Genomic DNA, 27,061 nt, shown 5'->3' on the forward strand with positions numbered 1-27,061 from the left:
ACATTATAAAACAAGAGTACTAAAAAAATGCAGTCACTTCTTATACTGAAAAAAAAAAAAACATGCAGAAGAACAGAGAACGAAAATGTAGATTTCAAAGATGTTTAAATTTGATACGGGTGAATTCATCTTATGATTCATTAACAAAATACATGGATATTATTTTCATTATTTTTAAAATTTGAAATAGGGTTGGACGATATGACAATATATTGTTGAACTATTTATGATAAAAAATAATGAAAAACAACATCAGTTGCACTGGTCGCATGAATTGTATCACTAAACTGCATAAACTAACTGTATTTAACCATATTTTTGAATTTATTATTTATTGATTCTTTCATATAACAAACATTGAAGAAAATAGAAAAATAACAACTCCAGTAATGCTGCCAGTTTGTTTTATCTTTTTTTTTTCTTTAAAAAAAACCCTAAATAATTTTAATTTTGTCGTGAGAACGACAAATCAAAATTATTGTTACTCGACAAAACTGAAAACGATAAATATCCACATTAACCATAACAGTTGTCCGAGATCTTTGCCTCCTGGGCCCTTAAATAACCATGTGAGCTAAAGCTATCATCAAATTCTTACGTAAATGATGTCTCGCAATCTTTTTTCATTGGCACAGAGTTAGTTTTCATTATATTAACATTTATACGATCATTTACAAATTGTTGAACTCAAACGTACCATTATTTTGTTTTGGAATGCTTTACCGGAAGTGGTAGCTCCGAATACGAGTGGTTACATAATTCATTAGAACAGCGCTAGCGGCTAACCAGTTCAACTGATCGACCTGGGAAATTATCACCATTTTTTCATTCTTCCTCTTGTGTGTCCGTTTTTGTTGACGTGAACAGAACTGCTCTACACTTTTTAGCGGGTTTGTGTCGGAGGACTATTAACTCCGGGATCGCAGAGTGACATCTTGACTGACTTACCGCAGGTCTGTATAACTATCAAACATCAACGCTAGCTAGCTGCTGATGTGCTTCCAGTCTTCCGTTGAAAGTCACTTTTACTATTATTGCAAATGGCATTTTAATGCCAGGTGGATATTTGCTGACAGAGAAGGCGCTAATGTAGTAGCTAGTGACCACGATTGTACTTCACTTACGGGTGAAAGTAATTCGAACTGCGTCTTACAAAATTGTAAAAACTCAACTGCTTCTACCTGTCTCTTTTTGTGCTTGTTTATTACAGTACTATATGAACAATAGGAGGACCACTTTAAGTTTTGACCTTGTGAATTGGGCTGAAAACCCGCCACATCTCGACTGTTCAAAATCAATTATTGATTGTAAGTTAGATTACAAGCAAGACATTAGAGGCTAGCTTACAACCTACACTGTCGGAGTATTTAGGTTATTAAATTTATTTTCACTTTTGGTTTTTTTTGTGGTTTTTTTGTTGTTTAAGCTTTTTCCTGTCACACAAAAACGCTATGAATAAGGGTTCACAAGTGGGATTTTCCAGTGGGCGTGTTGAGGTATAGAAAACTCCGAACAGACGTGAATGCGGCATTAAAATTGAGGCAACAGTTTGACCAATGATGAATGTACAATCTACAAAAATGAAATTTATATAAATAACTATTTTATGAAAATCTGAACATTAACTGTGTAAATCACCATAAGAATAGCAATAATAATAATAGATTGCTGTGATGAACAACATGACTAAAAGATTTAAGGAAACATAAACCAAAAAGAAAACTTAAACAAAAAAAAGTGACTTTTTGAACGTATTAAAGCATTTTCAGTTTTACAGTCGTAGATTTTGAATTGAATTAGATATGAATTCTTTTCCAGCTTTCTGAAGGAAAATAATAATTAAAAAACACTAAAAAACTGAATTAATAAAATTTCAATGTCCATCTGCAACTAGACAGACATTTTAGTACTTTCTAAGGTGATTAATAATCTGTCCTGCTCCTACTCCTGAACTCTTGCATATCATCAATGACTGTGAAAATTAACTGATTTAGCTGTTTGATTATTAAATTTTGGGAAAATGGGTGTCCGCAGTTAAGAGTGATGCCTAGAGTCTAACATTTTGCTTTACAAATTACTTGGACTCTGAATTCACATCATCTCACAGGAGAAGTTTTTAAATAAAAGCAAGTTTTGTTGTTGTTGTTGTTGTTTATATATATATATATATTTCTGGAAGAAAAGGGACATTTGTTTTAGGGCTGCCACTATGAGTTTAGTTATTGATTATTCTGACAATTAACCAGATAAATGCAGATGTGCATCCTTCTAATGTTTGAAATACACAAAACATGCAAATAAACAAATAATTAAACTGTTTTTAAGTAAGAAAATAAACATTTTATTGCCTAAAATGAAAGGTGTTTGTTAGGAGTTTTTTTGTTTGTTTGTTTTCTTTTTACAGCATTTGAATGTGGTGAACCTAAAACCAGTCCAGTTTAGGAGTTCTACATAGAACATGTCAATTTAACCATTTAACCCATAGTTTATTTACATTTCTGAGGCATGTCTAGAGATGATTCTACTTTTTTCTAAAAACTGTACATATTTTTTATTTATTTTTTGTTTAATTTCTCCAAGCTGATCTGGTTGATTTTCTGCTTTCGTGTTTTTCCAGAAGTGATCATGGCTGTTTGCCGAGATCTGTGGTCCAGGAAGCTCCTGGCTCTGTCTCTGCTCTTCTACTTCCTGCTAACTTTGGATGTGCACGCGCGTCCGGCCAACATGTCATCCTCCAAGGATAAGTCTCAGGCCACTAAGGACGAGAACGAGATCCTTCCACCGGACCACCTGAACGGGTTAAAGATGGAAATGGATGGCCACCTCAACAAGGACTTCCACCAGGAAGTGTTCCTGGGGAAAGACATGGAAGAGTTTGAAGAGGATTCGGAGCCAAGGCGGAACAGGAAGAAGCTCATTGAAATTTTTGCCAAGTAAGAAATGTCTTCCTGGCACTCTGTAGACAGCTTGGAGTCTCTGCATTTCTGAGCAAGGCGTGATAAGATCAGGTTTGCTGCAACGCTGAAGGTCAGGGCTAAAATTGCTAAATATTTCAACACTGAAACAGAAAAGTATCCTTTACTGTCCCTCCTGGGGTGAATCAGCAACGGAAGCTGAAAGATAACAAATGAGATAAAAACAGCAGAAAGGTCAGTTATGCAGCATAAAAACTGTAATACAGCCACAAAATGCTGCAATGAATTTAGTTAAGGGTGTGTTGCAATATTAGAATTCTGCAGAAATACTGTGGTTTTGTAAATTCAGAGTCACAGTTCTGCTCACTTCAGGCCGCCTTTACGTTGCACAGAAGATGGTGGAGAAAAATTTAAAGGGCTAGTTCAGTAACCACACACGTACGTCTGCATTCCTGGTAAACCTGCTGTGTTGGTACACCTTTAATTAACGTGGCAACTTGGAAACAAAAACATATTTTTAACTTTCTCTTAAATTCAGCTGAAATCAGTCTAGCAAAGATATTAAAAAAAGACACAGTTTTGAAGGGTGATGACATCTAAATGGATTCCATCGATTTCTAACAGATGACACCATTAAATGAGATTTTTTACATTTTAGCTGAAGAAAGAATTGTTTTGTTGGAGTCCAACAACGACCTGCAGAGCGTTTCGCCTCTAATAACTGCTAGCCTTTCAGACCTCTGCAGTGTGAGTTGTTTTCTTAGTGTGTGTAACACGTCTGCAGAACTGACACAGTTAAGTGATGAAATCAAATAAACTTTAGTTTAGGACAGGTATTCTCAAGAAATACTAAACGTAGCTCCTTCTGGCCTCTTTTAAGGATAATTATTTGAATTTCTCAAATTGTTAAAATCTAAATTTAACTATTCCTAAAGATTTTGATAATAACATTTGACAAAATGTGATTGTGTTTGTGTTTGTTACATGTCTCATCTCACTTTGAACTGCCTTGTTCACAAAGCATCTTAGGCTTTAAGAGAAATCCTAATATGACAAAATGTTTGGACTTGTGAGGAGAACGTTTAGTGAATTTAAGAGTGTCTTAAACAGGGAAGACGGTGGAACGACCAATAGAAAGAAGAGATATAAAACAGATAGGCACTACTCCTCTGGTTGGTTTTCATGTCCTTTACTTTAAATTTTTATGTTGGCCATTTTGACAGAATAAACATGTTTATTCAAGCAGGCAAACACAGTTGATTGCTGACAGTGGAGCGTCTGCATTACCGTCAAATATTTGAGGTAGTAAAATGAGCAGCATGGCAAGAAACAGCGACAAATTGCAGTAATGATGGTGATGCAAAAAGGTGCAAACAAACGAGGGCTGCAACTAATTTGATTTTATTCTGATGATTAAAGTATATGAACCCTGCAAAGTTTTATTCATCTGACTACGACTGGATAATAAATCAATAACAATATATATTGATATAGACACATGATGACATCAGCAGAATATTCACTGAACTCTGATCCAGAACCACACGGCATTCTGGGAGATGTAGACAGAGGAAAACTTTAGTTGCTCAACTTCTTATGGTCAGGTTGGTGGCATTAACTCACTCACTCTTTGGTTACCTAGCAACTCACTCACTCTTTGGTTACTAAGCAACAACCTTTTGAGTAACTGGCACAGCAGCAGTTTAAGGTTTTGCTGCTGTGCCTCATAACTGCTTAAAAATAAACAGCAGTGTGGAGTGAAAATATATATATATATTTTTTATACAAGCTTGAGAAAAAAGTTTAGCAAACTTGACTGACTTGACATTTTTCTTTTGTGAATTCCCTCGTTCCAGAGTCGACGTCAACAAGGACCGGAGTGTGAGTGCCAAGGAGATGCAGCACTGGATCGTGGAGAAGACGAAGGAGCACTTCAAGGAGGCCATGGAGGAGAACAAGAACAGTTTCCGGGCCGTTGATCCAGATGGAGACGGTGAGAGTCTCAGATTGATAAATATTTAAAATGTATTCAAGAGCTAAATAGTTGTTTGCTTTTGCTGTTTTTAGGTTACGTAACATGGGATGAGTACAAAGTCAAGTTCCTGGCCAGCAAAGGTTTTAATGAAACAGAGGTTACTGATAAAATAAAGAAGAAGGAAGAGCTGAAGCTGGACGAAGAAAGTAAGTGGATTTAATGCTTTGCTGTTAAATGACGAAAGGCTTCAAATCTTTGTTATAAACTGTTTTTCTTGTTTTTATCCCTGCAGCTCAGGAAGTGTTGGAGAGCCTAAAGGACCGCTGGTTTCAAGCCGATAATCCTCCTGCTGACCAGCGGCTGGATGAAGAAGAGTTCCTCTCCTTCCTCCACCCTGAGCACAGCAAAGGCATGCTCAGATACATGGTGAAGGAAATAGTGCGAGACTTGGGTACGTTAACATTTTCTAAATCTCTGATGCATAAAGCTGCTGTAAGCCATCACTGGAGCTAAGACTGATGGGGAAATTAAATGTAAAAGGCTGTTTTGTTTTGGTACCAAGGAACCAGACTTGCTGCAATCTTTAAAAATTTTAATAATGTTAGATGTTTTATTTTTTTTTTAGTTTGGGTGCTGATTGGCTACGGTGCTGCAATTAAAGGACTGACTGGTTCAGTTTCTATAATTTTATCGAGTTAAGATGTTGAAATGCTCTCTGGTTGTACTAATTATTGTATAACGAAGGGCAATTTAAGCTGGAGATGCAACGATCTGATATTAATATCTGTATCGGTCCAAAGTTCGGAAAAAAATCTAGCTCAGATGTCAGTGACAATGTGCAGATCTATTCAGTCTAGTTCTATGAGTTATGCTATGAGCGATGTTGTTTTATTAGATATTTTACATTATATTTAAAATTCCTATTTACACTTTCTGAACCATTTGAAAGGTTTGTTGCAATTTATTTTTACTTGTTTGACCAAGGTAGTCAATCTATTGTTTTTGTAAGTTCAGCTTTGTTTTTCTGTATCGGATCGGCATCGGTTGATACTGAACCTCAGATTGGTATCAGAAGTGAACCAACTGAGTCAGTGCATCCCTGATTTAAGCTATGCTGAGTGTAATTTAAAGGTGTCCTGTGTTTCTCCTACAGACCAGGACAGAGACTGGAAGCTGACCCTGTCGGAGTTCATCTCTTTACCCGTGGGAACCGTGGAGAACCAGCAGGGGCAGGACATCGACGACGACTGGGTCAAAGAGAGGAAGAAGGAGTTTGAGGAAGTCATCGACTCGGACCGCGATGGCATCGTAACCATGAATGAGCTGGAGGTGAGTCGCAGAATAACTCACACTAGCGCTTTAACATTATCTTCCACTAATTACTGTGTTGCTTTAGCACTTTAGTATTGGTGCAATTAATGTTTATTACTAATGTTTCAGGGTCATGGTGGTCACCACTGACAATGTTTTCAAAATTCCTTTCCTGTAATTTAACTCAAATAGCTCAACATTTAAAACTGGTGTTCTAAATGTTCCCAGGAGTACATGGACCCGATGAACGAGCACAACGCTCTGAACGAGGCCAAGCAGATGATCGCCGTTGCAGACGAGAACCAGAACCACCGCTTAGAGCTGGAAGAAATCCTGAGGTACAGCGAATACTTCACTGGCAGCAAGCTCATGGATTACGCCAGAAACGTGCACGAGGAATTCTGAGCACAAAGCTTACAGACGCCTTCACATGTATACACACACACACACACACACACACACACACACACACACACACCTCCTAAATCCGATTCAGGGACAAGTCTGGATCTGTTGTTTGTTTAATCCCATCACTGGGTTTTCTTCCCCCAAACATTGAAAGTTAACACAATGTCCTTTCCATGCAACATCAGATGGTAATTTGGGGATTTTGACTTCTCCGAATAAATTTCTTAAATTGTGAAATGTGTGTATATGATGAACTTTAGCCCAGATTGTACTGTTTGTGTTGGCTGGTGCAGCCATTTCGCCAGCATGTATACAGTGTAAATATTGACATTTGTTGCATAGCCATATGTTTGTTGGAGAGAACACAGCTACTCAGATGTAATATAGACAGTTGGTCTCATTAATAAGTCATTGCTCTGAGTTTTTTTCTAAAATTGATTTCTGATGCTCTTCTTTAAGTAGGAATAATTGGATCGATTGAAAACCTGTTAATGTTCCTAAAAGCTGCATCAGTAAAATATATATGTGAATGTATATCTATGTGAATAGATGTATATATATATCACATAGATCTTCATTCAAACTACCAAATTACAAAAAGAATTAAAGAAATTAATATATTGAGTGGTTGTCACTTTGATGAACAGAAAAATAAATTGCATCTGAATGCAACATGTCTATTTTCTTTTATAATAATTAAAGCTCTGACTTTTCTAACAGCAGCTTAACTTTATACTTTTATTCATGTGGATGAAGACGGATATTATTTATTGAACTGTTTAATTTTGAATGTTTTAATTCCTTGCAGTTATTTACTTTGGGTGTCCTTGAGTTGGTTCCTCAGAATTATTCTGGTTTGTGTGAAATTCTCTTCATTTTTTTTTGTTTAATTTTAAATGCATGAAGAAAATGAATTAAGTCCACATGGAGCGTTTGGGATTCTGCTGCTGGTTGTGCTGTCCCTGATTCGATTGTAAAATAAGATTTATAATAACAGAATGTTTCGGCTTTTTAAAATGTACAACAAATAAACATTTAACAACCAAAACACAACTGAATATTTTTAGTGGCTTTATTTTCTTTGTGTAAAGAGGCATCTGTAATTAAGTAAAACTGCTAAAAGAAGGTTTAGAAATATGTATTAATCCTGTAGTTAACATGTTAAGTTAAAATTTGGTGCATTTTTTTTATGAAATCTGAATCTTTTATTCTATTATAAAACTGACAACAGTCTAGATTTACTGTCTATACTCTGATACATACTTTCATTAATGCCCTTTTGAAATCTCTGTTGCTTTTGCCAAAAATTTCTGTTCAACCTCAGAAATTTCCAAGTTTTTTTCTACACCCTTTTAGATCAAAACTTGTACTTTTGGAGGAAAATTACTTCTTTTTTTTTTATATTCAATGCCCCTCGTACGCCATCATACAGATTCATACTTGCTCCACATTCACATAAAATTCTTTGTAGAAACAAAGTGCACAAACTTCCCAGTCTTCAGTTTAGTATGGAAATTAACTACCAATTACAGAGAAAATTTGTTCAACTTGTTAAACTTTAATGTAGAAATGTAAAAATACACCAGTGCAGATCTGCAGCAGATACATCTTAGTGGCTAAAGATGACAGTCACAGGTAAGACATTTACTGCTTATAACACTCAGCAGAACCTCACTTTAAAGAAAAAAATGTGGAACTGTTTCTTTAAGTATAAAATCACAGAGGCAGATTTATATTTTTGAGATTTATTGCATACATACAGGTCCAGGATCACTGTGTTTCTCTAATGTTGCACATTAATGTACGGACAGCCATCACATGAACAAACTGATGCTTTGCTATGAAACAGCAACATATGAACATTAATTTATCTTTTAGCTAATTGTCATCGTCAGGTTTGCGTCAAATCAAATGCAGTAGTTTTTTCCCCACAGACTTCTACCCGATTAAGACGTTTGGACAGTTTACTTCACAGACACCACTTCACAAAACAAAAACAAACATTTTTTCCAAAAAAAAACAAACACTTATGTTGTATAAATTTCAAATCTGACTGAACCGGTTACAAACTTCTGCTGAGATCTACTCCCATAATGTGTCCTCTATGGGATGTTTAAGTCCTGAATTCGTCCATAACACACGGCATCTTTCACTACAATTAACCTTTGACCCCAAAGGTTGTATTCAGTCACATATAAAACACTGACACATCAGTACACAGCACGGTATGTTAACCTTTTTTTTTGTTTTCTATTAAAAGTTAAAATACATACACACTACATTCATTACTCGAACATCTTAATCCAACTTACCACAATGTGCAGATGTTACATAGTTAAATAAAAAGGGAAACTGTCCTTATAAGGCAGCTGAGTTTGGGAATAAAATACTGTAAAACTGTAAAAACAGAAAAAGAAAAGCAGCATCGGTTTCTCTACAACATATGCCTCTTACTCAATGAAATGTTGCAACTCAGGATGTTGGGTGGCTTTCGGTTGGGCTGCGCCGCTCGTCACAGTGATGCAGCAGAAATAAAGTGGAGCAGATTAAAATAAAAATGGAGCCATGTTTAAAATAAGAGCTCAGAAACGAGGTCTGTGCTCGTCTCCAGCCCCAGTTTGGTTACGGTTGAGTGCTGCTGCAGTCGTCACAGGTACGGGGGGAACTGGTTGAGCTTTCTCTGGTAAGCAGCACTGGAACGGTTGAAAGGCTGGGGTTGAGGGTTGCTGTACTGTCCGGCTGCAGGCCCACCGAGGGCCAAACCCGCGTTCTTCTGCAGCAGAGCCAGGGAGGAGTAAGCACCGCTCGGCCTGCCGCCCTGCATTTGGTCCACGGCCTGGGACACGGAGGCCAGGGCTGCCGAGGCCGGGTAGGTGTACAGGTTCGGCGTGGAGCTGAAAAGGGCGGCGTCTTGAAGGCGGTAGGAGGAGTGAGAGGAAACGGGTGGCGGGTATGTGGGTTGACGGCGTAGGGAGCCGCCGCTTCCTGTGTGACTGTGGGAAGACTGCATCACGGACTGCTGCACCTGAAATTCATAACGAGCTGATTTAGATGGGAAGCTCCTGCTCTCAGTAGGCCTGTCACAATAAGCAACACATAAATTAAAAACGAGCTCAATAATTTCCAATTCTATGATTTATTGATTTATTTGTATGATTTATTGTAAAAAAAAATTCTTTCACTCTTTCTACCAAGAACTAGTTGACAAATGTAATGTTTGTTACTGGTTTCTCAAGTGGTGACTATATTGATTTTATTTTCAAAGTGCTTTTTATGACGTAAAGTTCTCTGAACTGCCTTGTTGCTGAAATGTGCTACACAAATAAAGCTTCTGTCTGGTCCTTTGGTTTCAATTATCCCTTTCTTTGAAAGACAATTTTGTTTACAGCGACTTTATAATCCATTTTACTTGTTGCTTCTTATTTGGGGTATTTAAAATGTCTTCCAGGTCAGGTGTTAAAATTTCTTTCGAAATTAAAGTTTATAGCCCTTTGAGAGGTTGTGCTTGCGTCTTGAAAATGGACTTAAAACAAGCCTGCTGTTTATCGCAGTAACTTCTGGGACCTTTTTTCCTTTTTAAGATTGTGCTCTACCTTGTGGTGTGGGTCACATAAAATCCCTCCAAAATATTTTACTTAACATGGCAAAGTTTGAGGGTGGTGTATATGTTTGTAATTGTGGTGATGTAATCGCTGCTACCTGACTGAGGTTAAGAGGTTGAACTCTGCTGGACGCTGCGCGCTGATGCCGATCGGTGCTGGAATCTCCTGATCGGCATGACGACTGAGCCGACGCCTTCTTGGACTTAGCGGAGGCTCCGACTGCAGGATCTACTGGTGCAGAGCCAGAGAGGAAACTGAGAGGCTGGGCAATATGGCTTATAAATAAAATATTTTTTATACCAGATCTGATTTTAATAAATTTTCTTCAAACAAAAATATTTTCAAAATTGGCTTTCATTTCAATCATCCTTTCTGTGAGTTATGAGATAGAGTACAGAGACCAGGCTGTTTATCTATGACAATATAGTCACAACGTTTCCAGAAAAAAGACAGAATTTTATCATTTTAAATGAGAGAAACGTGACATGACTTCATCAGTTTGTGTGAAACTTGTTTGCATAATCATTTCAAAGTCCTTCTACGGATAATAATTTGATGTTACTGATTTAAAATATTAAGTATTTCTATTAAGTATTATTTGCAAAACTTAGAAGACTTAAAATAAAGGATGTATTCTTAATAAATAACAGAAATGTGAGGGCGAACTGGACCTGGGGCTTCTGCTGGCTTGGTGGCTGCGCTCTCAGCAGGCTGAGGCTTCACAGAGGGCATGACGATGGCCAGAGACTTGGTGGGCTGAGAGTTGGTCTCAGGGCTCAGAGGGCTGCTGGTGCTGGACGAGTCAGAGTCGTGGGAGTCATGCACCGTCACACAGCTGATCACGTTTGTTCTCTGGCTCGTTCCAGAGCTGCAGGAGCGAAGCACCATTTACAGGATTCATACATTTTCCTCACAGGAGAACTCAAGCACTTTTCTAGCATTTTGAAGGCAAGTTTTCTAACTTTTCCAGCACCAACACTTTGGATATTATAACAATAAAAATGACGTTTGACATTCTACAGCAGAATAAACTAAAACATTACAAAATTGTATGTTATGAAAAATCTAAACACAGATTTAGCAAACAATTCCCCAATTTTAATAACTTTGTTTAAAGTTTAAAATATAAAACAAACTTTATTTTAATTACACAGATCAGTAGGTGATTAGGAGTAATAAATATTCTTTACATTGAAACAATCCAAACAAATCATGCTAAGTTAAATTAGCTTTCTTCTCAAATGTTTAAACACAATATGCAAAGAAAGTCAAAGAAACAAAATCTCTTAAAATGTACTCGCTATGTTTCAGGCTCTTAGCAAATAGAAATAATTTTGGTAATTTTAACTCATCTAAAAGAATAAAGGTTTGGCCTGATTTAACTTCAGTGAGAAGAAAAGAATATATTTTTGTTAGACTTACACAACAGCGGGTTTGGGTCATTGTAGATAGAAAAAACAAAAGTAGAAGTACATTTCTGCCAAAAAACTGAAATTTTGAGATTACTCCCAGAAATATACTAGAAATAAAACAAGGAAATTTCTGAGCTTGAAATTTCTGGAAAAAAAAAAAACTCTAGGACAAAAAACTAAATTTTTTTTTGCCAGAAATTTACTCCTTATTTTCTATCTACAATGGTCACAATATGCCGTTGTAGATGTATGATAATACCTGGTTTCAATCGTAAATAACACTGACTTTTCACGACTTAGCTTTGGAGTCCTAAACTCAAAATAATCAAAATAACCAAAACGGACTCTGGATATTTGAGGGTTCATGCAAAACATGGATCTTGAAAAGCATATTTGTGAAGGTTACGTCTCAAGTTCGGCTCACCAGGCAGCCATGACCTTCGTCTCGCCCTCGTCCTCCGAGTCGCTGTGGATGGTGATGATGCTGACGGCGGGACTCGGCGTGTCAGAGATGACGATGGGCTGAGACTGGTCACCGAGGAAAGAAGAGCTGTGGACGACTGTGGAAGCCGAATGCAGCCTGGAGGGGAGGAAAGAGAGAGAAACGTGTTGTCAACAAGAAAACCTTTCAGATACAAGGACGAAAGCTGTTCTTGTTACCCATAATGCAGTTGTTCTGTCCCTTCGACCTCTTTGATATTTTCTTGGAAAATCAGCTGTATTGAGTGTAAACGTTGCCTGTATATGTTACACTTTTTAAAAAAACGTATGTTTTCGGACTGTGGGAGCCATAAAATCTTAAAGCATCAAAAATATTTGGAAAATTTTGTTTGTTTTGTTTAAAGCACTAAATTAAAGGGTAAAACACACTTCTACAGATTTTACACAAATCATGATTGAAAACATGAATATTTAGTTGCAAATGTGCTCCAAATTATTTATTAAAATTTAATTTTTAAAAATACTTTATTCCAAAAGGAATTTAAAAACAAAAACTGTCCGGATTGTTATTTTTACTATTTTCTCCACTGTTTATTCAATAAGATTATCAACTAATACCAATATATTTGAATATATGACTAAATGCAGTTGCTGTGTGCAGTTCTTTATGAGACTTGTGTATGATTGCTGTTTCACGCAGTCACAATCATACAGTTACCTAAAAAGGTAATAAAGAGATTTTATTGTCGCTTTTATCGTCATGACAATAGCAGCACAAAATATTATGATCAAACTTTAAACCACCACTATTGGTCTCAGGTAATATTCTTAAATGTCTTTTTGTTTTCTTTATCTGTAAACAGAAAATCCTCACAATTAACGATTGAAAACATCCATCTGTGTGTAACTAATCTACATCTACAGATCAATAATATTCTAATTTATTGGTTGGGTCTGTCGATATTAGTGAGTTTAAATCCAGTTATTCTCTTTCTACTCGGACTGGGTGAGACCGGACACCTGGCTCTGCTGTCTGCATGTCGGCCCTTTGACCTCTTGCCCTGTTGAGATCTGGCGTGAGCAGCCCCTGAGCTGTGGTTCTGCATGCCGGCGTGACGGCTGACGCCAGAGTCCTGCTGGCTGACGCCGTCACACTGGTTACCATGACGACCCCTGTGGGGGGGAGGGGAGGGGGGGTAAATAAAAAGACATGTATAAACAACTTAGAAACAAACTATTATTTTATAGACAAGTTGCATGTTATTGTTTAGATCTGGAAAATTTGCCGCATGCGCACAACGCTGGAAGGCGAAAAGATGATTATTTCACTTTTCATTATACTATTTTACGACTGCGCTGCCACAGCAGGACATTAGCAAAGATAAAAGTGGAGTTTTAAGTATTACAATTAGAAGCAAAGCACTGCATCCCTTTTTCTTTTCTTTATCACGCATGCATTTAAGATTTAGCATGGTATGTCAACAGTCATTGTCGGCGAGAAGTTTTAACAGTCATTGTCGGCGAGAAGTTTTTTAGTGGGACTTTGTGCACGTGACTTCACATTGCAACGTGTCTATAAGTGCTGGTACATCGCAGAGTCTTGAGCTGACCCTACCTCCACCCAGCAGCCTGTTGGCCGTCAGCCACCGGAGCGCCCACGGGCGAGTCGGGCACCACGGCCTGGCCCGGGTTGTGGATGGACATGCCGGGCATCTGCTGCCAGGTGGAAGGGATGAGGATCTGCTGCGTCCCAGCCGGCCAGCCCTGCTGTTCATTCACATAACAAAATAACATTTAGTTAAACACAGAAGTTCACATCAGTTCTGGAAGGCAGGGTGACATACCTGTGTCAGCATGCTGGGCTGGAGGTGGAGAGACTGGGAGGACTGGTTCTGAGTGACCAGTGGCACCGAGCTGTCCATTCTTACTGGGTAACCAGAAGGCTTATTGGTGGTTTGGAGACCTAGGTGGAGACAACAAGCATATCCCAACATTTCTCACTTTCTTTTCTAAAAAAGAAATTACAAATGGCCTAAGATACTTTCAAAAAGTGGCTTTTGTTTCAGTCACCCTTTCTGAGTTGTACGAGACAGTATTAGAGTCAGGCTACTAGAATTTTTGTGTAATTACAAGAATATAGTTATAAAAATAGCAGAATATAGGAACAAATTTTAAAAGGAGGACATCTTCAAATTGTGAGGAAAAAATCGCATACAGAAGTTTGTTAAAGAAACAAACTATGAATAAAGATATGAAGGGTTGTTTAAAAAACTAAATGTTAGGATGAATATTAAAAACAGTTGTACTTCAGTTTTTCAGGTGTAGACTAATTGTCTGAGGAATATAAACGGTGTCTTCACTTTTAATAAAAATAATCGTGCAAATAATTTGCTAAACAAATGATTTTTGAACTAGAGTACATTGGTGAAGAATAAAACTTTTAATCTTCAAAACCCAAAAATTCTCTCACCCTGGATGGTTGGAGGGCAGACAATGAGCGTCTGCTGGAACGGTTCTGTCTGGGCGCAGAGCTGCGTGGGTCGGGTCTGCAGAGGGACGCTCTGCTGGGTCAGGCCCGGGATGTTGATGGTGGCCTGCTGGTAGAGACCCGGCTGATAGTTGAGCAGCGGGACGTTGCTGCTGAGGGACAGAGACTGTCCCCCTGTGGACGCCATCTGAGGGACACGACAGAAAAATGTTCTCAAACGTCAGCTGGCGCAGCACAGCAACAGAGAGAAATAATTATTACTGCTAGATGGATGAGGACAAAATATATAGCGCCTTGCAAAAGTATTCAGTTTTTAAACTTTTTGAGCACTAATCACATCAGCACTGCAAGATGGCGGTGGCTGCATGATGCTATGGGGAAGCTTTCCCGGTGAATGAGCAAGAGTTCTGCAATCTGTGGTTCTTAAAATAAAAAAAAAACAACTAATGTTTTTAAATAAAGATATAATAACAATAGTCTTGGTAGATGTACAATGTTTAAATTAAATAATTGTATTTCATTTCCACAACATAATTAAACTGCTACATATGTACTTCTCCTGTCATTAGGTTGGAAACTAATTTTCAGACATATCAACATCCCATAAAAAAAATGGTTGATTAAAAATGACAAAGTTCCTGCAATAGATATTTATCAGAAACTATGAATTGTCTTGATTTAAGGTCATGTAACATTTCCGACTCTAAAGTTTTCTTCAGCTGCACTTCTAGGATTGTGGAAACAAAATGTCGTTGTTGTGTGAGAACATGATGCAGATTCAAAGCGTGAACGTTCCCACCTGGTTGTGTTGGTTCAGCTGACTGCTGAATGTGACGGTCAGGTTGGCGGCTGCGCTCGGAGTGCTGCTGCTGGCAAACATGTTCTTCCCGTTCTCAAATGCGCTGCATCTGCGTTTGCATATGTCCATGTTTTGGAAACAAGACTTCACACTGGCAAATGACAAGAAAATAAATAAATAAATCGGCAAGCAAAACAAGCAAAATAAGTTTATAATGTATCCAGATTGATATATCTGTTTACTGTGAGCTGTGGGGGAAGTGCAGCAGGTGTGTCATGGTAACAAAAGGATGGTTCAGCGTCTTCATGGGCGTGATCCTCTTGTCTGCGTCGAGAGTAAGCATCTTTTTCAGCAGGTCAATGAACTCCCGTCTGTCGGCCTTCTCCGCCAGGATGTCCGTGCCCTCCAGGCTGGTCATGTTCACCTGCAGGAGAGTCAGTGTTTGTAAAAATGTCCCACAGCAATCGTGGCAACCCAAAACTCAATGACCATATTGTACATTTACATTCATACCTGCATCATATCATCCAGGCAATTGAAAATGTATTTCCTTGCCTCCTTCGACTTGATGCCCATCTCTGCCTCGTGCTCAGCAGGTGTCTGCAAAGGAAAAAGAAGAACTCCTAAATATTGTAGACAAATCTAAACTGTACAGAAAAATCCCAGTGGAAGCACTGACTTTGAGTCTCCAGAGAGGGTAGCTCGAATCGGGGCCTCGGTTGAAAAAACGGCTCGTCTTGGTCCCTGCACTCAGCAGGTACTCTGCTGGGAGACCCTGAGTCTGGGAAATATACCGGATCTGGAGAGAGAGCAGTGCAAGGAAGCTTTACACACATGCAGTCTCATTTTTTACATTAAAAGCTACTCACACTGCAAAAACACAAAGACTTACAAGGTATTTTTGGTCTAATTTCAAGTGCTAATGTCTTAGTACATTAATAGTTTTAGTGGCAAATTTTTTCTCTCATAACATGGGAGAAAAGATTTCCACTGTTCCACTGGCAGAAAAAAAATCTGCCAGTCGACCTAAAATCAATTTTAAGGAATTATTCACTTAAAAAGCTCATATTTCTTGCTGTAAAGTTACATGTGAGTTTTATTTTTTAATTATTTAAGAGTTTGTGTTTTTATAATGTACTTTTATGTTAATGTATACTAAATATGATACTACGGAGAAACAAAGTGTAAAACAACTGAGGTGGCATAGGAAGACTTTTTTTTAAAAGTAGAAGATGCTTGTGTGAAAAGTCTAAATGCCCTGTAAAAATATTTGTGCCCATTGAAGTTTTTCACATTTTGTTGCATTACAACCACAAACTTTAAATGTGAAAAGTCAAGTTACAGCTATTAATTGTCAAATGTCTGAAAAATGTGGCGTGCATTGAATTTAGGCCCCTTTACTCTGATATCCTGGAAACAATCTGTCTTCTAAAGTCACGTAACTGGTAAACAGAAATCAACAAGGTGTAATTCAATCTCAGCACAAAAACAGCTGTTTTGTTAGATTAAAGAATCTTATTGAAAAACAGCATCATAAGAAACAGTGAAGAATACAGTTAAAGTTGGTTAATACCATAAAACAAAATGCTAGCATAATCAAGGGCAGTACTATTCCATACCTCAGGGGCATTAAATACAAATTAATGCAACAAAATGCTTTAAAAAACACATTACAAGTTTTCCCCCACATCAATTAAGCTCTACTTTGTGTTTGTTCGTCATGCAAAATCACCCCAAGTACATAAAATTTGGAAATATTTCCAGGCTTAGTACATTTACACTGTGCAACTGACCCATTCAGATCTGCAGAACAAACAGTGCAAATTATGTAAATTTGTATAATTGTGCCTCTGTTTGAAGAGAAACTTATATTGATTTAAAGTGACAAGAGGTCCGAAAACAGACTCAACTTAACCGATTCAAGGAAGCATAATAGGTCATCTTTAATACAATTCCCTCTGTCAACAAAAAAAACATCTATGAAGTCCAATTTTTTCTGTTGATTATAAATTGATTTGGCCCAGTCTTCCTCAGCCTGAATGATCTGAATGGGTCAGGAAGCACATGAAAACTCCTTTACAGTGCATACGACCTGGTCGTACTCTGATGCACCAGGATAAAGGGGCCATCCCAGGAACAGCTCAGCAATGACGCACCCCAAAGACCACATGTCGATCGCTTCACAGAAAGGGAGACCTAGGATAATCTCTGGAGCTCTGCATATACACAATTACGCCGAATTATTCACACTCAGACTGAATTAACTGAGAACTTAAAGAAACCTTTGCAGTGGATCAGATTCCTGACCTGTAATATCTGGACTGGAGGTAGGTGGAGCACACTGCTTTGGAAACGTGGCTGGCAGAGCCGAAATCGATCACCTTCACCCTGTACGGCTGCCTCAGAGGGTCAACCAGCATAATGTTCTCTGGTTTTAAGTCGGCGTGGATCAGCCCCAGGCTCTTCAGCTTCATCAGCGCCGTGGCGACCTGCTGCAGGATGGGCCGGATGCACTTCAGCATTAGAGGGCTGAACTTGCTGTGCTTCAGGAAGTCGTAGAGGTTCTGCTCCAGCATCTCGAACACCAGGCACGTGTGGTTCTTGTGTTGGAAACACTCGTACGAGCGGACGAAGTTGAACTCGTCGGCGTTCTCTGTGCTCAGCCTGCTGAGGATGCTCACCTGTCGGTGGAGGAAAGACGGGGATAAGAGATTCATAGAAGGTCCTGACTAAAAAATAATTACTATTTTATGAGAATATAGTCATGATATTACCTTAAAAAATCTAAAGATTAGGAGGAAAAAAAGTTGTTTTAATAAGAAAAAAGCTAATGTCAAGATCTGACATAAGCAGCTCAGTCTGTGTGGTTCTTTCTTCAAAATAGACAGTTGCCTGTTTCTATTTATCAGTTATGAAAAGCATTGTCAGTTTGTTCAAATTGATAACTTCCATGCCAATGTGTAAAAGATTAATTACTTCTATTAAGTATTTTCTGTAAAACTTATACCAAAGTACAATGCTCGACAATCCTCATTTAAATTATTTGTTATATTCCATGTTGTAGTTCTAATAAAATTACTACTTCTTGCGTTATTTCAATTGTATTCTATGATTTTATTATCATAACTAAAATAAAAACATCATAGCCTGTACCTAATATAAAGCTGACCTGAATTAAAAGACCAAATAAATAGAACCTTTAAGACATGCTTGTTTTAATGCTGCCCTTAGTGGGCTGACATCTGAAACAGTGGTTCCCAAACTTTTCACCTGGGCCCCACAGTGGTTCCCAAATGTTGCGTTTAAAGGCGGCTCGAAAAAACAGGTTACCACGTTAACAACGGATTGAACAGTTTTAATTGCTGATAAAAGTGACAGAGAACACACATATGGGAAGTGCAGAAGCCCCTACTGTATCAAATTGACAGAGGCATAACAGAGAGTTGGTCATTCTAAGGTGAAAACCCAGCGCCCCCCATGTTTTTCTCCTCATGTTTTTTAGTTTTTTTTCTTCATCCAGACAGCTTCCTGCGCCCCTCCCCCTCCCTCCCCCCTGCAATGGCACGGCGCCCCCCTAGGGGGCGCGCCCCACAGTTTGGGAACCTCTGCTCTAAACTATGGAAATCCAATGAGAGCAGTGGTGGAAAAATCTAAATTTTCCAAAAATTTAATCTTCAAAACCCAAATATTTGGTCAATCGATTTATTAACACTGCTAAATTTGAGATATTCAGCACAACAAACTCACCTCTATTTGCCCCTGTCGTGCATAAGACGGGTGGTTCTTCAGTATTTTAATGGCCACTATCTCGTTGGTGCCCCGCTTCCAGCATTTTGCCACCTGCCCAAAGGTGCCCCGCCCCAGAAACTCAAGCACCTCATAGCTGTTGGACATGGAGCACAGGATCTCATGCTGGACCAACTGGTAATCGCCCTCGCTGTGGGAGTTGCTACTTTTGGTGGTGGAGGTGGAGTGAGCTATGGACTGAGCCGTGGTGGTTCCCCCTCCGCCGCCAGCGCGGTTCGATGCCACAGGCGCCGAAAGCTCCTCTAGTATCTGAACGCTGTCGCTGCTGTCCACCTCCTCGCTCTTCCTCTTCAAGCTGTACTGCTTTTGGTAAAGCTCGCAGTGTTGGGAGGAGGACCCTGCATCCTTAATGTGCCGGCTGGAAGAGGTGGAAGAGGAAGAGGAGGAGGAGGAAGCAGGTCCACGAACGCTTCCTGTGCTGTCTGCAGCTCGTACCACCGTCTGCTCCCTGGAGCCGGCTGCAGGGGGATGGACCTGGTTGGAGTTGTACACCAGGTCAAAGTTAGAGCCGGAAGTGGAGGGGGCAGCTGCCTGCGAAGGGCTCTGCTGATAGTAGCCGCTGTCCGCCAACCGGTTGGAGACATCCCAGGTGGGGTTCTCCACTTTGAGCCTCTTTGGCCGAGAGTAGGCGCTGGAGGAAACGGAGGGGGAGGAGAACACTTGGAGCTGCGAGGACATATCTGCAGATGGGATTGAGACAAAGTGGATACTTTTGGACAAACTTGGTTTAAATGTCAGAAAAAGGCCTGAATTATTGTATTTTTAATAAACTACAAGTACATTGAAAATACATCTAGCTGCAGGACAGCTACTGGCACAGGGGCTTAGGAGTTTGCCCAGGGTTTGTACACTTTCTTCACAGTAAAATTTAAGTACTTTCAGCATTTTATCAAATATTTCCAGCAGCACACTTTGGAGATAAAACCAATAGAAATGAACTAAAGGAGACAGTTTCAATTCACTATTATATGACATCATTTATTACTGTAAATAATATCTTGTTATACTATTCTACATAGTAGGGACAAGGAAAAACAAAAATATTACAAAACTTTAAGTTTTAAATATTATGCTAGTATTATGTTAATGCTAGCATAACACTTAATGTTCACTATTGAAAGCAAACATCCTTATGTTAGCATTTTATAATTTAAATGAGAGAAGGAACTGCTTATAGCATATAGTTTCCAATTATTATTGTCAGTGTAATAAATACTAATAAATGGAGTTATAATTCCTATTAGTAGCACTTTAGCTATTGATAACATAGTGGCCAAAGCTAACTTTAGCATAGCCCTGAACAGCCCTGAGTTTTGTATTCAATATGGCTGCCAGCCACGTCCATAGAATGTAGCACAGATTCCAGACGTAAACTATTTATCTGGACTTCTGATGGTTTCTATCTCATGCACATAGTAGTACTCTAGTGCCGTACTGAACAATATATAAAGTGCTTTGTCACCCAAGTTAAATCAAATCTAGAAGTGTAGTAGTATTTGTAATAAAAACAAATGACTTATAGATTTTGCAGATGTCTGCACAGAATACCTGTTGTAATATTACTACTGAAATCTTTTGAGGTGATGTGGTTGATGAAAACATCTGAGCTGAGGCCCACGGAGTTAAAATTAGAAACATGTCATTCTAAAATACTGGTTTTCTAAGGTATTGATAATGTGTCTTTAAATAAATATAGACACATTATGTCACTTTCCCCTCCATCTTTCAATTGGTGTTTATGTAAACCATTCCTCTCCTAACTGCAAGATCAGGTTATGATGATTTTTTTCTGTTAATAGTTGTGAACTAATCAGAATAAAACTTTTGACTTACTACTGCAGATCTAATTTCCACGTTCTGGTTAACTGGTTAACGTTTCTATTTTAGTATATTGTTACTGTGTACACATAAAATGAACTAGCCCACAGTATCCCTTTTAGGCTTTATCATGCAGGGAATCTCCAGTTTTTTTATATTGTTTTGCTAACTTCCTGAGTGTATGTTTTAATAAGCTATAGCCCATTTATATCAAAAGACACAAGAGTCATGCTCTGCAACCCTTTGCCTCAGTAACCCACAAGGGGCAAACCAAAAATAATAAATTACCTGTGTTATTGCTATTCAACAGCAATGCACATAAATAACTATGAAAATATAAAGTAAATGTTGCTATGCTCAAAGCAAATTTAAGTGTAGATTAAAAGGTACTTACAAAGAAAAGAGATGCACACCAAAACATTGTGTCAAGTCCAACCAATATCACATGAACCTACACAAATTTCCGCCTCCAGTGTCTACTAAACCAGAATAAAATAAAGCAAAAAGAGTGAATGACATTACCTGGATTTGTTGAACGAGCACACCGTCGCCAATCTGACATCTAAGGCCTCAACATCTTCTAGCCAGAGTCTGTGTGCCGCTGCAGCGGATCAGCTGAGCGCTGCGCAGCGAGCGAAGCAGGGACTAGCTAAGCTAATAACAGCCGGCTACGAGTCATACCTGACCCGAGTCCACAGGCGCATCGTGCATCCAGCGAGCAAAAAACCTCCACGGTGACAGTGAAGATGTCACATATTTTTACGGTAAGCAGCGCAGCCTGGACCGAGCACCATCTTCACAAATCGTCGGCCTGCTTCCTGTCTTGTGGACGAAACCAACTGCATGGAAGTAACCAAAGATTGTCTATTTTAGCCATATCAGTCACTTCTTAGCGCTTGAACTTCATCGCAGAGTGAAGGGAGTAAAACTGCCAAAGATCGTCTATTGAGGTCATGCATCTTCCTCCTCTTTTCTTCAATCAAATCACACATACAGCGAAAGCGTTGTAATCTTCACAAGGTTTTTGTCCAACTCATTATTTCGAACAAAACTTCTATATTTTTTCTTGAATTAATAATTTCTGAAGTATAATTTAAATATTGTTTTTGTATAACATTATTCCCCTATTTTGCTGGAAACTTGGAAAAATGATCAAACCAAATTCTACCTCTTGAAAGACTTTTTAGGAATGTAATGAAAACGCTTGGCACTCTTTTCTTCCAATTTATTAAACAATTTATTAATTAATTTAAATTTAAGAAATTATTACAGAATTGATTAATTTTTAACTTATTTGAATTGTCCAATTGATTAAACAAATGTAATCAAGTTTGTTTTGTTTTATTTATTTATTTTGAGATTTTGTTTATGGGATCTATTATGCAATAAAGGAGCAGGAAATAAGAGAAAGAGAACGAAGGGGAGTACATGCGTACTGATTTTTGGGTTTCTTTTCATAATGTGTAACCCATAATCATCAAAATAAACTAAATAACATCAGATTCACTTTCTGAAACGAGTTACAAAATATAACCTTCTACATTTTTGACCCGCCCATTTCACATTATGGAATAATAGACTTCGGATTTACTAGAAATAATCAAGTTTAAAACATCTGACACCAACAATTTGTTCTTGAAGTTCATTATTAATGTCTTTCCATCTTGACATTGAGGTAACAGACACACAAAAGGTTCTGCGATAGTTATTGTTCTATGACATCTGTAAAATGTTCTTGAAAACAATACTTCCAAAATCTGTTGAATCTATGTTATAGTAATGGCCAATATGACCACTAAGGGGCACTGCTCTTCACCAAATAAGAAAACGCAAAAGGAGGTAAAACGGAGAACTTTAATTTGCACTCGTCTCTCATTCAAGATATATTAACATTTTATTTTGCTTCTCCAGCATGCTTACAGGGGAAAAAAGACCTCATCTCATAGTGGTGAAGCAAGTTACATTCAAACAAAAATTTCACAAGGACTAGACCAGCATAGTCGATGCAAAATAGAAGACATTTCTCATCAGATAGACGGCACATTAAAATAACACTGCAAGAATATGATGACGATGATGATGGCTAATGTAACACTTCCTAGCTGTATTTGAAAGTTTAAGTATGAAATGTAATGCATGCATGTAGAAAAATAAGGTAATAGTGAGATTCAATGATCCAGACAGAAAAACTTGGTAAATATATACCACTACAGGCGAAACAAGTAATTATCAAACCTTTTGAAGGAATAATGTTTTTATAGTCATATTGAAGAGGAGAAGACCAGCAAATCCTCAAAAAAACAAACAAACAAACATTGTCCTACCAAAATAAAGTCTTATCTGAGACATAATCTATCTACCTCATAAGCACATTTTTAAGGCGGGACAGGAAGTGGCACACTCTGATGAAAGATGAAGAGCTTCAGATTCTTCCTCCAGGTCACTTGTATTTGAATCTCAAGTATGAAGGGGAGGCAGCCTTCCTCTCCAGATATTCAGGGGACTACCTGAAGGAGTGTCGGAAGTGCAAACTCCTACGCTTCAGTTTCTCCGGGTTGTGGGAGGCCATATGGGAAAACTCCCTGAAGATGTCAATGTATGTTGTGTCTCCTAGTAGGATACAAACAACAAAGAAACATCAATGAAAAATCATTGCATGAGACCAGGATCTTTCATTTTTAAGGAGAAAAAAGAAGAGAAAACACAGAAAAGAAGGCTTTGAGGCACCCTGAAGCTTCCCCTCATTCAGTTTCCCAAATACTGGGCATTCATGCCTCTCGTTGCTACGGTAACCATTGAATATATATACACATGCAACAAAAGCGGCCATGTCTGTGTCTGGAAAAGCTTCCAGGAGTTGAAATGTGAAATGGAAAAAAACTTGAAACTTTTATCAAGTTTCAAGGTTGGTGCTCAGAAGGAATGCATCTGCAATTTTATTATTACTACTTATTTACCGCTCCCTATTTTTAACACACATTATCCATTTCTTTTACATTTTCCCTCATTTTGAATGCTTCAACTCAGCTACTCAAAGCTTCACTCTTCCACCCATTTCTCTCTTATTATTAGTCCAACTTTTATTTTAAACTACAAAAAAAAAAATCATCAAAAAAATTATCTGGTGTTTGATTTAACTTTATTCAAAACTGATCAAAGTTGTATAATTAAGTTTTTTTTTTCCATACTAAGTTATTGTTTTAGGTTCCAGTTTGGATTGCAGAAAGTAAATTAAAAGTTACAAGCTTGTAATAAAAAGTTCATATGATGTTTGCTTATATTATGGTATGTTTGGATTGCTGAAACTAAGTATGCTGGTTTTGAAACACTTGTTGTAAAATGGTGCAATATAAATAACTTGAATTAAGGTGAAATGACACAGCATCAGTATTCTTCTACCTTGGAACTTTTTCATATTTTCTTACAAGACATTCACAAACTTCAAACTATTTTATTAGAATTTTCTTGTGATTGAGAAAAAGAGCAGAGCACTTTTGTAAAATGGAAGGAAGATGTGACATGGTTTTCAACTTATTACGAATTAAATCTGAAAAGTGTGGCATACAATTGTTCTTTGATCTGACGCTTCTAAATAAAATCCAGTGCCACTAATCATTGTGTTAAGGCATCATATCGTGGGTCTGATTTTTCCTGCAGAGACAGGGAGGCTGATGCTTCATGATGATCTGTCACATAAAACCACAATAAAAGACATGTTTGTAGTTTTAATTAACATGACAACATGTGGCTACAAGGAAAATTAGTACTTCATCAAGGCTCCATGACTTTCTCGTGGAGGCTTTGACAGATAGGTTTTATGTTAATTGTGCATAGTAACTATGTCATGCACTTGAAGATAGTTCTTCAACTTTTAGCAAAGAAATAGTAATAAGGTTAGCCACAACACAAAGGGTTAGTGTTCAGACACATATTCTTTATTTCCAGTATCATTTCAAAAGAAACAGAAGGAATACATATATAGTGTTAATAAGCACAAGTACAGAATATTTAGAGAAACATTTCTTGAACTATTCAAATAAGTTTTACAGATAACAGACAAAAAGTAAAAAGTAAAGAAAAATGTAAGGAAGTTAGAAAAAGAGATGCCCAAAGAAGGATGTGTTAATAGGATTTAGTATTCACTACAGTCACTGTACACACACCACAATGTATACAACACATAATCGTTCATTGGCTTAATGGAAATGACTGTTAGTCACAACATTTTTCACTTGAAAACTATGAATTTTGTTGTGAGTTACTGCCAACAAATTAGAAAAAGGCTGCATGAAAAAGTGCATCTGGTCTATCAATAGCAAGAAAGAAGAGAAAATGAGTGAGCTGCTCTTCTCGTCACCACAAACGCCTGCAAAAATATTTAGTGGTGGTAAATACAAACTAGGGACTGTGCAAAAAATATGGATGTGGTTTAGGAAAATATATATTCTCCAACTTGAACAGAAAGTAATAAGAAATCTCCATCGAATAAAAAGTAGATCTTTCCTCAATTTTTCACAGTTTTGAACTTTACTTTTGGCAGCGAGCAAACTATGCAAACCAGGAATGAAAGACTAGCAATGGAAGCTTTGCAGATCTAGGTTGACTCTTTTGATAAGAAAATGGCATTTTTCTAATGTGAACTAAAAAAAAAGGTGAAGCTCACTGGAAAAATTACATTGTCTTTAGAACTAAAAAGTGAAAATCAGCAGAACTGTGAGCTTTGTATGTAACATAAACATATTAGCATTAGCCTGATTATGCTAACTACCTTTAAGATCGGTTAACAGCTTTGCTGCTGTAGCAGTTCACTTTATAAAAACTATAATTGGAAAATTAAAAATCAGTTAATGTTAGTGTAATTATTTATTAATTTCCTTTAGCTATGAAATCTTTGAAATTAATGTTTTTGGCTAAATTAGAGCTGGAGCATTCAAAAGCAACAGCACTATGGTAAATTCTGCAGTGCAAACCTCTTTTCTTTTGGTTTATCGATTAGATGGCCACAATAAAGATCATAAATATTTTTGAGATGATTGGCCAAATATTTCAAACTATGAACTGCTAATATTTTTAATTTCTCCAATGGTAAGAACATGTAACTGGAAAACTAGAAACTTAGCTAACTGTTAGCAAAATTCCAACTGGTGAACAAAATGGCAAACATTATATGATCATTTTATATAATTTAATCATTATCATTTTATAATAGCAAAACATGCATTTCAGTTTCTATATGTGCAAATTTTGCACCTCAGTTATGATTGTCCCAATGTGTCATGAAACATGAAATCAATAAATGTAGCATAACTTCAAATTGTAGCCCCCATCCAATTTCTGTACAGTTAAAAAAAAAACACATTCATGTCTTACTAGAAATAAGGAAAAGGTGTTGAAAAACTGCTGGCTTTTCTTTTTCTTTGGTCAAAACTAAACCCAAATAACTTACTATCCAGGCAGTAATAGCAGGAAAAAGAATCCTACATGGAACAAATATTTAAAACATGCTCCACTATATTTTTGCAAAAATAATGTAAATACCAACATTATTTAGCAATATTAAATGTATTAACTGAGAAGCAATGAGTCAACTTCTTCTCGTGCATTGGAAATAAAAACAACTTAACTTGTATAGTTGTAATAAAGCATCTAAAGAAACATTTTACAGACTAATTCTTTGTACAATGGATTTTCTCTGATTTATTGTTTTAAAAATCCCATCTTCCAGTGCAGCTTAATAAGCAAAATAAATCCACCAACAAGTGAATAAATTAAACTATAAAGATTTTCTAATGAAAACATAATTCTGTCTAAGTGCTCATCTAACAAAATCTACCCTGTTTAAAAAAAAAGAAAATACTTCCCCTGACATATTATTTAACAATACAAAAAGTACTAAAAAAGTTATTGCACCATTGCTCAGAACGTTTTTAACAAGAATAAAATTAGAGAAAATGAAATCCCCGCTTCTCACAAAAGTGCGTCATAAAAGTTTCACTTGATCAGTTTGCTGATCGATACGTAGAAACGACTCTGAGAATCATTTGGTCACAGTTAGGATCAGGTTTTACAGGTTTTCTCACTGCAG

General features: G+C 37.5%; 3 protein-coding genes across 4 annotated transcripts in view; 1 reads left to right on the top strand and 2 right to left on the bottom strand.

Annotated features, from left to right (window-relative positions):
* Positions 1-744: 744 nt before the first annotated feature.
* sdf4 (stromal cell derived factor 4) lies at positions 745-7,519 on the top strand. The gene is made up of 7 exons (XM_015057379.1): positions 745-953; positions 2,618-2,933; positions 4,772-4,908; positions 4,983-5,096; positions 5,183-5,341; positions 6,044-6,219; positions 6,430-7,519. The coding sequence occupies exons 2-7, from the start codon at positions 2,626-2,628 to the stop codon at positions 6,604-6,606; spliced, it is 1,071 nt and encodes a 356-aa protein (XP_014912865.1). The 5' UTR covers positions 745-953; positions 2,618-2,625; the 3' UTR covers positions 6,607-7,519.
* Positions 7,489-21,847, bottom strand: hipk1a (homeodomain interacting protein kinase 1a). Of its 2 annotated transcripts, none has more exons than XM_015057378.1 (16): positions 21,499-21,847; positions 19,099-19,838; positions 17,659-18,032; positions 17,444-17,567; positions 16,031-16,150; positions 15,865-15,951; positions 15,594-15,775; positions 15,352-15,502; positions 14,535-14,739; positions 13,909-14,027; positions 13,680-13,828; positions 13,085-13,237; positions 12,048-12,203; positions 10,883-11,079; positions 10,309-10,439; positions 7,489-9,634 (listed from the first exon to the last, which is right to left on the bottom strand). In XM_015057378.1, the coding sequence occupies exons 1-16, from the start codon at positions 21,536-21,538 to the stop codon at positions 9,257-9,259; spliced, it is 3,306 nt and encodes a 1,101-aa protein (XP_014912864.1). In that variant the 5' UTR covers positions 21,539-21,847; the 3' UTR covers positions 7,489-9,256. The 2 variants fall into 2 exon arrangements, with proteins under 2 accessions (XP_014912864.1, XP_014912863.1); XM_015057377.1 differs by having other exon boundaries at positions 13,680-13,831; positions 21,499-21,846.
* Positions 21,848-22,812: 965 nt separating this feature from the next.
* LOC106962766 (arf-GAP with coiled-coil, ANK repeat and PH domain-containing protein 3-like) overlaps positions 22,813-27,061 on the bottom strand; it is a 78,578-nt gene continuing 74,329 nt past the window's right edge. The window contains exon 25 of the mRNA XM_015057380.1: positions 22,813-23,586. Within this exon, the coding sequence (XP_014912866.1) occupies positions 23,480-23,586 (107 nt within the window). The 3' untranslated portion in view covers positions 22,813-23,479. The remainder of the gene's footprint in view (positions 23,587-27,061) is intronic.

This window comes from Poecilia latipinna, unplaced genomic scaffold (assembly GCF_001443285.1).
Source record: "Poecilia latipinna isolate Pla-1442-1.1 unplaced genomic scaffold, P_latipinna-1.0 Scaffold1457, whole genome shotgun sequence".
Classification (NCBI taxonomy): domain Eukaryota; kingdom Metazoa; phylum Chordata; class Actinopteri; order Cyprinodontiformes; family Poeciliidae; genus Poecilia; species Poecilia latipinna.

What these genes read in the sequence shown, in the direction of transcription:
- sdf4 (XM_015057379.1), top strand. Translation starts at nt 2,626, where the DNA reads ATGGCTGTTTGCCGAGATCTGTGGTCCAGGAAGCTCCTGGCTCTGTCT. An exon ending in CGTTGATCCAGATGGAGACG is followed by an intron (nt 4,909 to 4,982) that starts GTGAGAGTCTCA and finishes TGCTGTTTTTAG; the next exon opens with GTTACGTAACATGGGATGAG. An exon ending in GGAAATAGTGCGAGACTTGG is followed by an intron (nt 5,342 to 6,043) that starts GTACGTTAACAT and finishes TTTCTCCTACAG; the next exon opens with ACCAGGACAGAGACTGGAAG.
- hipk1a (XM_015057377.1), bottom strand. Translation starts at nt 21,538, where the DNA reads ATGTCAGATTGGCGACGGTGTGCTCGTTCAACAAATCCAG. An exon ending in CTGCCCTCCAACCATCCAGG is followed by an intron (nt 14,028 to 14,534) that starts GTGAGAGAATTT and finishes GTCTCCACCTAG; the next exon opens with GTCTCCAAACCACCAATAAG. An exon ending in AACCTCTTAACCTCAGTCAG is followed by an intron (nt 9,635 to 10,308) that starts GTAGCAGCGATT and finishes TATGAATTTCAG; the next exon opens with GTGCAGCAGTCCGTGATGCA.